This window comes from Candida albicans, chromosome 2 (genome assembly GCF_000182965.3).
Source record: "Candida albicans SC5314 chromosome 2, complete sequence".
In the NCBI taxonomy this organism is placed as follows: domain Eukaryota; kingdom Fungi; phylum Ascomycota; class Pichiomycetes; order Serinales; family Debaryomycetaceae; genus Candida; species Candida albicans.
In genome coordinates, this window is record NC_032090.1 from 1,299,442 (window position 1) to 1,311,826 (window position 12,385).

A 12,385-nucleotide genomic window follows, 5' to 3' on the forward strand; every position below is an offset into this window, starting at 1 on the left:
ATGAATATGATGAGTTTTCTTTGGTAAGTATCATTAGCAAAAAAATATGAGGAAAGTGAAACGTAGATATATATATAATATCTAGAAGTGACGATTAATTAGCAATGTAAGCTAGGCAAAAAAAAAGTAATAGCCTTTATTATCAATAAGAGATTAAAAATATCACAAACTACAAGAAAGATCAAAAAGATAGTTTACAAAAAAGAAAATTGGTTTTGTTAAATTGATTTGCAGCTAGTTTAACATTTATAAGCAACATCAACACAAAACGGAACAAAAAAAAACACACTAAAAAAAATACTTTTAACGCCTTATATCAGAGTCTTTCAAATTACTTATCAAATCTATCATTACTTGTTTGTTAGTCCGAAGTTGTTGACTAACTATTCTACTTATAGCCGGCATTATTTGCAGACTCAATATAATTCATTAATAATAGTGTACATTAATAACCTTTCACAAAAAAAAAAAACTACTTCTATACAGCAATATTGGTATGCAATGGTTCTTCTTCTTGTTCGTATTCGATTTCCACTCTTGGTCTTCTCTTCTTTTTCTTCTTTGCCTTTTCATCAGATTCGGATTTTCTCTTTCTTGATCCTGATTCTTCTTCGTCTGATGATTCCTCTTCGGATGATGATGATGATGATTCACCATCTTCCTCATCGGAAGAATCACCTAACCATTTTTCAACATCTTCCATATCTAACAATTCATCATCACCAGAATCTTCTACATATTCAACTTCACCAACATCACTTTCATCATCTTCATCTCCACTGACCAAATCTATGTCATCTTCAAATTCTTCTTCATCTTCTTCTTCTTGTTCATCATCCACTTTACCCATAACTTTCTTCCAAATATTTTCATCAACATTCAAAGGTTTATCACCATATGCACCACTTTTCAATCTTTCAAGTAATTCTTTTTCTATAGCTTTTTCAATTTTAGCAGCAGCTAATGCCTTTCTTTCTCGATTTTGTTCTCTTCGTTTAACTTTATTTTTAACTCCGACATAATGTCTTTCATTATCACCTTCTTGTAATGCCAATCGTCTTTCAGTAATAGCAACTTGAGTCAATCTAGTGAATCTTTGTTTACATTTATGTATTAAGAATTTTTGCCAATATTGTAATCGTTCATCTATTTGTTTTAATGCCTTGTTATAATTTTTCGATAATTTAATTCTTTCCCACCATCGATTTGGCATATGAGTTCGTTCAGCAGTTTTCATATAAAGATATAATTTCCCACCAACATTTTTAACCGTAGCATAACGTGAATTGGCAAGGGGGCATGATTGCCTATTACATAACCCAGAAACATTATATTCATTACGACAGAAATTTTGTCCCTTGTCTGTCTTTACTTTGAAAGCACAGAATTGATGATTAATGGTTTGCCAAACTATATCGTCAGACATGATATATATATATATAATGAAGGGTTTTTAGTAGGAAGGGAAGGGAAGGGGGTTGATTAAAAATTGATAAGATTTGTATATGAAAAAAAAATTTGGGAATGAAATAAATTTTTTTTTTCGTTTCTAAGAAAAGAAATAAAGAAGAGAAGAGATGAGAAAGAATTAAAAAAATACCTGCATATAAATATCAACCGATCAACCTCTCTACAGAACAATTATAAATGACGATTAACTGATTGGAGGAATACTTCAAAAGTAATACTCCTTTTACTATTATACATTCACATATAAATATAACTAGTAGTCCTTTTTTTGTCTATGCTCTTAATTTATAGGGTTTTATCGGCACTGTTGGTTTCACTTTAACAATTTTAGGACCAATGACTTTATAAAAAACTTGATTATCCAAATCATGAACAATTCTTGAAAATGACATTAATGTAATACATATTTGATAAGGATCTTTGCCATCGAATAAATCTACTGTTTGAAATATTTCATCATGAGGTAATTTAATTAATTCACATAATTTTAAGAAAAAACTAATATTTTCCATTTGATGAAATGCCATTTGTGAATTTTTAAATTTAAACGTTGGATTATTGGGAATGATATTATTGTTCCGGCCTAATAATTGGCCTAATTTACATAATAATTCACCATCTTTTAACAAATCACATAAATCTATGTCTTGTAAAAATTTCCCAGCAGGAGAAGAAGAAGAAGATGTAGTGTTATCTATGGAGAATTTGTGATTAAATAAATCAGGATATTTCGATGATAAAATATCATAAAGATATTGCTTGACTTCTGGTTGAATGGCATTATATCTGGATAATCTAGAACTCAGTATATCTTCATCTAAGTTTTTATTTTCTGTAGATGTAGGAGGAATGGGCATTATTGTAGTTTAGATAAGGGATGTAAATGTGTTAATGTGTGGTGGTTCAAGAAATCTACGAAGAAAAAACAACAACCAAACTTCTTGCTGGGGCTGTGTGTATGTCACGTGCGTCTAAAAATCAAATAATATCAAATCAAATTAAAAACAAAAAAATACAAAAATATTACTGTAAGGTAGTATAGACAACCACAACCCTATACAGGGCTCTCTTAATCTTTCCTCCAATGTCTGTCTACTGAGTATCATCACACCACCAGGGTAAGGTATATATATACTCTACTGGACGCCCTTGTCGTCTATCCCTAAATAGTTTTATATACTCAACTAGAAAATACAAGCTATTAACGTAGCCTAACTATTACAATTACCTATACAACAAAAAACTCTTTCTACTTCCAATTAAGAATACTTAATACATGCAAAAAACTTAGTTGTGTAATCTCTTTTCATAAGAGTGTAAACCATGAACGCCCCCTTCGAATTGAGCTGAAGCAGTTCTAAATTCAAATCTAATTTCACCATTATCAACGTTTTCTCTCAATTCGTCAATTGATTTAATACCAATATCTTGTAAAGAATGTTGTAACCCATTGTACAAGTATGGTACAAACTTGGTGATGGAACCTTTATCAACGACTGAACCAGAGACACCTTGGGCAACCAATACTTTATCAGCTTCTGAGAAATATCTTGAAGTAGAAGCATTAGCATTGGTGTTGGTTTGTTGCATGGCATCGATGGAACCCATACCTCTATAAGTCTTTAATCTTTTACCATCTCTGTAGAAGTAATCACCTGGGGTTTCGGCAGTACCAGCCAATAAACCACCCATCATAACACAAGAAGCACCTAAAGCTAAAGCCTTGGTGATGTGACCAATGTTACCAATACCACCATCGGCAATACATGGAACACCAAATTTGTTGGCAAATTCAGTGACACCATAAACAGCAGTACCTTGAGGTCTACCACAAGCCATAACTTCTTGAGTAATACAAATAGAACCAGAACCCATACCAATTCTCAAGGCATCGGCACCAGCTTCAATCAATAATGCTGCTTGTTCTCTAGTGACAACATTACCGGCAATAACTTGTAATTCTGGGTATTTTTCTTTGATCCATTTGATCATGTTCAATTGGAAAACTGATGAGCCATTAGATGAATCTAATACAACAACATCTAATCCGGCTTCTACTAATTTGTCCAATCTTTCTCTATCAGCATCAATGGTACCAATGGCAGCACCACATAATAATTGTTTAGAATGGAATGATTTCGAAGCATTTGGATAATCTTGATTCTTTTGTAAATCGGTACGAGAAATCAAAGACACCAAATTACCTTCAGCATCAACAATTGGTAATTTACCTTTTTTAGAAGATCTTAACAATTCATTACCATCGGTTAAAGAAATTCCTTTCTTACCAACAACTAAATCTTTGGTCATAACTTCAGAAACTGGTGATTTGTTATCTTCATGGAATTGAATATCACGAGAAGTGATAATACCAACTAATTTACCGCCAACTTTACCATTTTCTATATTATACAATAATTGTTAGTAAAAAAATGTTAATTTTCTTGGTTGATGTGTTTGTTTTCTAAGATATCACATTGTTGAAAAATTGAATTTTTAAAAGAATCAGATTAATAAAGTTTTTTCCCCAACATCGTTTGATGGTATCGGTAGAACGAAAGTTAATAAATTTTAAAGAATCATCAGAGTAATAGTATAATGTGATACCTTTTTTCGGAAAACAAACAAACACAAATTAAAGAAACATACCAGTGACTGGGAAAGAAGTGAAACCTAAAACTTCACCCATTTTTTTAACTTCACCAACGGTGACTTCAGGAGAAATGACAACTGGATCATTAATGAATCCATTTTCGTATTTTTTGACTTTTCTAACCATTTCTGCTTGTTCTTCAGAAGTACAGTTATGATGAATGATACCAATACCACCCAATAATGCCATATGAATAGCCATATTTTCTTCAGTAACAGTATCCATAGGTGATGAAACAAATGGTGATTTCAAAGTGATTTTTTTAGTCAATTTAGTTTCTAATGAAACAGCTGAACTAGGGAAATTGATTAAACCTGGTAAAATTAAGAAATCATTATAAGTTAACCCACCAAAATTAGTAGAATCAATCAATTCTTTGACCGATAAACCATCTTTCTTAGGGTAATCTTTCAAATAAGAAGTAGCTTTTGAAGTTTCAAACACCATTGTTGTTGTTTTTTTTTTGGGAGAAATGGGAATGGGTAGAAGGGGGTAGAAATAGAAAGGATTTGAAGATAATAAGAACTATATGCTTATTAAATGGGACAAACGTTGCCAGAAAAGAAAAAGAAGAAAAAGGAAAGAAAGGGAAAGAAATTCTTAGGATTGAAAAATTTTTTTTGTACGAGAGAGAGATGCCTTCGACAGAAGTCAGATTTATTTTGAAGTGTGACACGGAAAAAGTGAAAAAAAGAAATTGCATAATCAATTCGAGATTTTGTGTTGATTATGTGCAGGATATCCGATATATTTATACACACAGAGAGATATTACCAAACTAATTGTAATCAAATAGTATTAGTAATACAGAATAGAGCTTGATAATTGTTAATAATCTACTGTGATTGATTAGAAAGATATCATATGTATATTAATTAGAGGAAGGAGTTTGAAAATTATTTAATAGACACTTGTGAGTTCATTTCGGATCAACCGACGGAAAATTAAATTCAATCAAAGATCTTGATTTCACTTTTCGTGGTAAGTTCCAATTCATCTATTTATAATCATCAACACCACCACTTTACCTTAGTATCATAAACATCTAGAAAATGAATTCCTTCTTTTTTAAATTATACTATAAAAAAAAACACTTAATTGTTCTATTATTTCAAATTTTAGTTAGTAATTCAATAATTCCCCATCATTAGTTCATGTCTTCTCATGCTTTCAACATATAATTCCTTTTTTGAATAATCAGTGTAGCGGTTCTTTATTTGTATTTCATTACTTACCAATTAACGGTAATAGTAATTGTTCAATATTAATTAAGGTATAAAGCTTTATCATCACAATAGTCAAATATATTTATATATATGTTTAAAATAGAAGGTGACAATCCTTATAAGTAAATTAACATACTCTTCATATAGTAGAATCAATTGATTTATTATTGTAAGAGAAGGAAAACCGAAAGACAGTGAAAATAAGTTTGTAAAATGAAACTTTTTTTTCACTTTTGATGAGATGTTGGTCCAAAGAAGAAAAAAAACAAGTGTCGTGTGCATAAATCAATTTACCAATTTTATATATGGATTGATTCCGGTAGTATTGAATCCTTGACCCAATTACTTAATCTGTGACAGATAATAATCAACCTTTAATTTCAGTCATTCATTTGCTGTAGAGTTGATTTCCTACTTAATTGAGAACTCTATTTTTGACCCTAGATGAACAACTAACTACATACAACGAAAGCACCCCGTGTGAACAACTACAGTTCATAAACATTACTTACGGTGGTTTTCTATTATTGATGAACTCTAGTCTAGATGAATATTGTACTTACATTTACTTATATAACAATAATGAAAGAAATTTATATTCTCATTGTAAACCAATACATACATAATATACTAGAAAGCACATCCCCTTTAGTTGTTTGCTTGAAATATTTTATTCTTTGAAAAAAATTTGGTGTTTATTTTAACTTATAATCATTTTCTGAATGTCTTTCTTATTTTTAAATGACTCCACTAGCTGGATGTTGTGGTTGTTGCAGTTCCAAATTTTTTTTATTCTTGATTTGTCGAACTAATTCTTCAACTCGTTTCCATCCTTCTTTTCTATTTGCTTCACGTTGTTTTTGTTCTGCTAATGATTGATGATAAAGCACCGTACAATGATCATATAAGATTGGATTATGATCCATAAACACTTTTAATGCTCCATAAGCTAACGAATGAATACTTCTGTTCCAATTTGATGTAGCTGAATTATGTTGTAATAAACCCCCTGTACCATCATCAAACGCACCACCAAAATCATCACCTAATGGATTATTAGGATTTGTTCCTCCTGGTCCTCCATTTCCTCCTCCCATTCCAGTAAACAGATCATAATATTCTTCATCAGACATCTCATTGCCATTAGAATCGGTGTGAATATTCATACTATCTGGATTGTTTATACTGCCATCATTGTTGTTATTGTTGTTACCATTGTTGTTATTGTTGTTGTTTATTGAAGCATGAACTTGGAAAATATTATAATGAGGATGAGAAGGATTATTCATACTTGGAGCAATTCCTTGTTGTAAATCTTGTAACACTAATCCATTATCAATTAGATTGCCATTGGCATCAGTAGTAGCATTAGGGAATTGAGCCAATTTTTGGTTCATTATACCATTTTCGATACCTGCTTGGGTTGCATTAGTCAATTCATACAACGAGGCAAATATTATCGGCAACACGACTTCGGCATTTTCGGTAATCAAAGTCAAGAAATATTCATTTGACCAATAACATAACACTTTTTCACTCACCTGGAAATGAGGCGAGCTTATACATTTGGATAATTGAGCAAATAGAGGAATTTGGATTTTAATAAATTCATTTGGTTCCATCACTTCAAATATGTCTTCGATTTCGTTCAAAAACATAACCTCTTTAGGACTATTAACTTTAGGCCAATACCTAAGTAAACCCATAATCACATCTTCAGTCAAGGAAGGATCTTTTTCTAAAAATTGCACAATACAATATGCCAATTGAGGATGATATAATGATAAACATTTCACCTTATGTAAAGGAATCAATACCCTAACCAAGAAAATCTTGTGTTCTTCTTTCAATGGTAATGCAAACCCATTAATAATTGATCCCAATATTTCTAATAATTCACCAATACCATTGAATCTTTCTGTTTCATAAACAAATTGTAGGAAAACATTATTTATCGATTTTCTAATAAAACTTCTCAAACTTAAAAATTTACCATAAATACGATGTAACGTGGTTTTCAAACAATCACGTTCTCGAGGGTCTTCACTATCAAACAACTCCAATATCCTCAAAATGAATTCATGATCGATATATTGTTTGGCAACTTGATGTTGGAAATCCGGCAGTTCAATAAACCGCAAGAAGAATTCATATATGGCTTGCATATGCGGCCAAGCCAACTCACTTACTGGTTCATCTTCATCAGGATCATATATATCACCAATTGGATTAACTGGAGGTGGAATTGGTCGGAAAAGATTCTTTTTAAACATGGTGACAACATGTTTGTACATTTCATCAGTGTATGTGAACCGATTATTGGATATAAATCCAATCAATTCTTGTAAAGTTATCCTTTTAATTTCTTTACCTCTAATGTCAAATGTTGGATCACTGAAATCAAACATGGTATTACATTGATCAATTTTTTGTATAAACAATTGAATTTGTTCTTCAGGTAACACTTCATCAAAATTTGGCAATTTAACAATCTCTTGATATCTATCTGAAGATGTTGGTTCAAATCGGGAAGATGAGTGTCTTTTGGGAGTGACAATCAAGTCAATGTCGATGTTTTCTTTCCCTGGTGAAGCGATATTGGGAGTTAATTGGGAATAATGAGGCTGAGCAGAATGTTGACTATGAGTTGCTTTACCTTCAAATTGATTATGAAATCCCAACGATGAATTTGGAGACGTTGGTGTTGGGGTAATTGGATGATTCAAATTGAATGATGGTGCCGGACCAGAAGCCAGAATCGAGGGCACATTGCTTGTATGTGCATTGGCACTCGCATTCAAGGGAGTTGAAGATCCTGGTGATAACGCAGATGCTGCTCCTGTGCCTGTTCCTGTTGTAGTAGAGCCAGAAGAAGTTGATGGATTATTGTCAGTTGGTTGGGAAGGAGACCCAAAAACATTACCAGAAATATCTTCTTCATTATTAACAACAATTTTCGGAGAGCTTTGAGAAGGCAGACCTTGAGGAGAAGACGCTGATGTCATAGTTATATTGCTGGCTGTAGACTTTATCGACCCAGCACTTGTCGAACTATTATTTCTGGATGGACTAGGAGAATTGGATTTCAACGATCCAGAAGTATTTGTCATTAAATTCTTTGAACTTTGCAGGGAAGAAGAAGACGTATTCAAGCTTAAACTGCTTGGTGAAGAAGATCTTTTTTCGGGTTTTTCCCGTTCCTTTTCTCTTTCCTTGTCTTTCTTTTCTGTTTTTTTGTTTGTTGATTGACCCTTGTTTCGGGTCAATCTGTTTTTAAATCCTTTCATCATCTTGGACACTTTTCAATAATATCAAATACACCCAGAATATAATATAGTAGATGGAAGATAGGTAAAGAAATGTAAGTGGAGTAAATCAAATTTAGAAAAAAAAAATGAACGTTGGTTTTGAATATCAATTCACTTTATGAAAACGTTGCGTGAGTTGTAGTACTATGGTATACAGGTGAAAAAGAAACAGAATAAATTGACTTTCACAAGTGTATATATCGGTAGATGGTTGAATATAGTATGTTTGGTGACAAAAATAAAATGCTCAGGGGAGATAAAAATGACAACAAAAAACAAAGTTATTCCCCCAAAATCAGTTTTCAAACTAATCAACTTTCAAAACAAATATCCAAAATATCAAAGCAATTAATAAGATAGATATGAGAAAACTAAATGAAAAATATAAAAATTGAAAGTTAAACAAATGATGATTGATATGTGTAGGTTGAAATTTGAATTGAATGTAAGAAAAGAAAAGTAAAAAAAAAGAGACTGGTTGTTTGTTGAAAAGTGGAAAAGCAAACCAAAGGGGAACCAAGCACCCACCAAATAAAAAAATTTAAATGTCAACAACAACAACAACAACAATAATTAATCATGAAATGTCGCGGTGGACTTTTTTTTTCTTTCTTCAGTTGTTGTTTGTCGCGGGTGGTTCTTTTCTTACAATAAACTCTTTTTGTAGGCTGTAACTTTTTCTTTCCATGATCTTGAAACTTAGAATTCGGGCGTGTCCTTTTGTGTGTGTAGTATGGAATGAATATGTCGTCGGAGTGTGTTAATATATCAAACAAGGCTTCTTCTTTTCTTTCAATTAACACAACAACTACTACTACGAATATAACTATTTAGGTATATCAATTGGTTTTTTTGGTCTAGATGTAGAGGGGGTAGTGGGGGCGAGGGGGGGGACATAGGCGCATGCAGAAGTATGTTTAATATAAACGGACTAAAAATAGGAACAAATAAACGCAAAAGTCATTCCACGTCAATCTCCTGTAGTTCGTTTTCTTATATTTGTAAATTGATACAAAGATTCCAAAAATTTATCATAGAACGGGATCTATAAAGTTCCTAAGAAGGTCTACAGCGTAATATCTTGATTGGCAAAATGATCTACCAACATTTCTGAGTCTCGAGATATTGTCTGATCTGATTTCTAAGTTAGTGTGGTAGTGTATACATGTTAAATTGAATGTGAAAAACTACAAGCCATTTTCACATTTTTCAACAAGAACACTTGAATTATATTTACATTAAACCTTCTCCCAGTTATAATTGTATTTTTTTTTTCAACAATATCAAAACAAAACGATAAAGTAAAGAAGATTTGGAGGAAATCAATGTCGTTCGACATTTTCGTGTTTCTATTGTGTTTCTACAATATACAAAAAGTTGATCTTTGTTAGTGAGTTTTCTAGTAAAAATCTTGATTGTGCTTTTTTTTAAAGTTAACTATTGGTCATACACACGACTCTTGTATGTGACGTCACACGCCTAGTAGATCATGCTTTCGGGTGGTGGTAGTTATATGTTAAACTCAAAGTTGAACCCTTTATCAACAGAATATACTTTTCTCTTACACTTTATTGGTTTTATTTTGGCTATTTCTGGCTATGCATGACATAACTCAAATATGTGTTCCATCCAATACTAATAATATTAACTGCCAATAATCTAAATTGAACTGGTAATAAATAAAAATTGAAGAATTGGAATAATGGCCACACTAACCAATTGCTTTTCAAAGTGATCCACCAACTAGTATTAAATTTATCAATTATATTATCTAAGAATGGTTGTCTATTTTCTAAAATTGTCATTGAACTATAGTATAATGGGATACCAATAAATGGGGCAAACACCAATTGATCAACCATTACTCGTAATAGAGTCGACATTGATCGTTGATATTGAGGTTTTTGAGCATTTCTTGTCCATACAACTTTGGTGTTTAAGAATTTATACCATTTGTCGCCTATAGGAGCAAATATTAATGATCCATATATGATGGCTCGAAGGTTTCTCAAATAATCAAATGGTTGTTGTTCTAGATTGTTGTTATCATTGTTGGGAAAGAAGAATTGGGCTAATGCATCGCCACCACCAACTAATAATCCCGTGGTGATCATATTGGTGATCAATGGTCTTCTAAGTAATAATGCATTGTATCTATTAAATATGTATTTCATTTGTAAGTCTAAGTAAAAAAAAAAGGGGTGTATCTGGTTTATTAAAGTGTCTAAAAGATTGTAATTGTAATTGTGATTGTATAAATGTTATGAATGGGTTTATAAGATGGAAAATGTGAAGAACTCTAAAAAAAATTATTTGTTCATCAGATGCTCCGAAAACAAGGGAGAGGCGGAAATAGTGGTAGTGGTAGTGGATAAAAGGATGAGAAAGCCTTGGCGGAAATAAAACACTACCAAGTTCAATTTGTATGCAAAAAAAAAAAAATGATACTGTTAATAAATAGATGAATATGTAGATACAAAATGGAATATATAAAAGTCTTCTTTGTTAGAGGTATACATCTAAAGTTTGATAATCACCCCTTCTTAATCATAAACCATGGTGATTTCTTGAGCATCGTCTTCAATATCAAGCAATTCTTCGATCTTTCTTCCACTTCCTTTCCCATGACCTTTTGTATTATGGACAAAACTTAAAAATCCATTCCAACCAGTAGCCCAAATGTTCAGTGCCACAATACGCAAATGCACTGGGATAAAATATAAGTTGAACAATTGGAATCCAGGCCATACTGTCCAACTTGCTTGCAATACTGTCCACCAATTATTATGTAGTTTATTGGAAATCACATCGAACGGGTTTTCATGTTGTGCCAATAATACCATCACAGTATTATAGAGGGGGATCCATATCAACCCAGGGAAAATCAACTGATCAACTCCTAATCGGAAAACACTATCATAAAAATGTAATTTTTTCTTTTCATGAGGGATTTGTTCCATTTTCTTACGTTTGAAAATGTTAATCAATGGGTTTTTAATCTTGGGTAATGTTTTACCATGCCAAAGAACACTTATTGGAGCAAAAAAGAAAGTTCCATAAATCAATGCTCTAGCAGTACGATCAAACACATAGCCCGTTACTTGTTCAGTTTCAACGATTTCTCCCTTATCGTTGACTTCTTTATGGATGGTTTTATGAGGGAATAATTTCTGAGCAAAGAAATCTCCTAACCCGAAGAAAATCCCAGTAGTGATCATATTACTTCGAAATGGATATTTTCGTAAAATCTCATTGTATCGATGGAATAAAGTTGGCATGATTTATTAGCTGAAACCCCTATTAGTATTCACTCAAGAATATGATAATGAAAACCTCGGTAGTAATTTATTCATTTTATAAAAAAGAATTTCAAGAAAGAGTTGAAATCGAAATCAAAAAAAAAAAAATAAAAAAAAAATATTGTGGTTTTGTAAATATCAAAAGCATGGAAAACAAATATTTTTATAATGCCTCACTTTTTCATTCCTAAAATTACCGTAATTTCAAAAACTAAATACCTCAAACAATAGTAGAAGAAGAGTCAACCGTCCCCAAATATTGTAGTTACCACTTTCGTAGGTTAAACAATAGTTAAGATCCACAACCAAAAAAAGTTTTGGCGCTAAAATTATTCATCCTGGGAGCCGAAATCGGACTGGCTAGAATGAAAGAAAAAAAGAAATTTTTTCTCTGTCACCCGTAACAGAAGGACATGCCGATTGTGTCAA

At 31.9% G+C, this 12,385-nt stretch overlaps 6 protein-coding genes and 2 non-coding genes across 8 annotated transcripts, besides 1 other annotated feature; 1 reads left to right on the forward strand and 7 right to left on the reverse strand. All coding sequences in view use genetic code 12, as the record gives it.

Annotated features, from left to right (window-relative positions):
• Positions 1-478: 478 nt before the first annotated feature.
• On the reverse strand, positions 479-1,426 carry MAK16 (ribosome biosynthesis protein; the record flags this gene model as incomplete). Its single annotated transcript, XM_706399.1, has 1 exon — positions 479-1,426. The coding sequence occupies one exon, from the start codon at positions 1,424-1,426 to the stop codon at positions 479-481; it is 948 nt and encodes a 315-aa protein (XP_711491.1).
• A 316-nt stretch (positions 1,427-1,742) lies between these two features.
• Positions 1,743-2,327, reverse strand: SCP1 (Scp1p; the record flags this gene model as incomplete). The annotated part of the gene is made up of 1 exon (XM_706732.2): positions 1,743-2,327. The coding sequence occupies one exon, from the start codon at positions 2,325-2,327 to the stop codon at positions 1,743-1,745; it is 585 nt and encodes a 194-aa protein (XP_711824.2).
• A 170-nt stretch (positions 2,328-2,497) lies between these two features.
• Positions 2,498-2,693: a long terminal repeat ((phi-2b) Long terminal repeat (LTR); about 194 bp long, 14 copies per genome).
• A 64-nt stretch (positions 2,694-2,757) lies between these two features.
• Positions 2,758-4,570, reverse strand: IMH3 (IMP dehydrogenase; the record flags this gene model as incomplete). The annotated part of the gene is made up of 2 exons (XM_019475245.1): positions 2,758-3,872; positions 4,120-4,570. 2 exons carry the CDS (start codon positions 4,568-4,570, stop codon positions 2,758-2,760), a joined length of 1,566 nt encoding a protein of 521 aa, XP_019330790.1.
• CAALFM_C206400CA lies at positions 3,974-4,060 on the reverse strand. The gene has a single exon (XR_002086386.1). It is a non-coding gene; the product is annotated as an uncharacterized ncRNA (small nucleolar RNA).
• Positions 4,571-5,317: 747 nt separating the features above from the next.
• CAALFM_C206410WA lies at positions 5,318-5,419 on the forward strand. The gene has a single exon (XR_002086387.1). It is a non-coding gene; the product is annotated as an uncharacterized ncRNA (small nucleolar RNA).
• A 667-nt stretch (positions 5,420-6,086) lies between these two features.
• Positions 6,087-8,639, reverse strand: RTS1 (protein phosphatase 2A regulatory subunit; the record flags this gene model as incomplete). The annotated part of the gene is made up of 1 exon (XM_706735.2): positions 6,087-8,639. The coding sequence occupies one exon, from the start codon at positions 8,637-8,639 to the stop codon at positions 6,087-6,089; it is 2,553 nt and encodes an 850-aa protein (XP_711827.1).
• A 1,604-nt stretch (positions 8,640-10,243) lies between these two features.
• On the reverse strand, positions 10,244-10,831 carry CAALFM_C206430CA (ethanol metabolism protein; the record flags this gene model as incomplete). Its single annotated transcript, XM_706736.1, has 1 exon — positions 10,244-10,831. One exon carries the CDS (start codon positions 10,829-10,831, stop codon positions 10,244-10,246), a length of 588 nt encoding a protein of 195 aa, XP_711828.1.
• Positions 10,832-11,200: 369 nt separating this feature from the next.
• On the reverse strand, positions 11,201-11,935 carry CAALFM_C206440CA (uncharacterized protein; the record flags this gene model as incomplete). Its single annotated transcript, XM_706737.1, has 1 exon — positions 11,201-11,935. One exon carries the CDS (start codon positions 11,933-11,935, stop codon positions 11,201-11,203), a length of 735 nt encoding a protein of 244 aa, XP_711829.1.
• Positions 11,936-12,385: the final 450 nt, after the last annotated feature.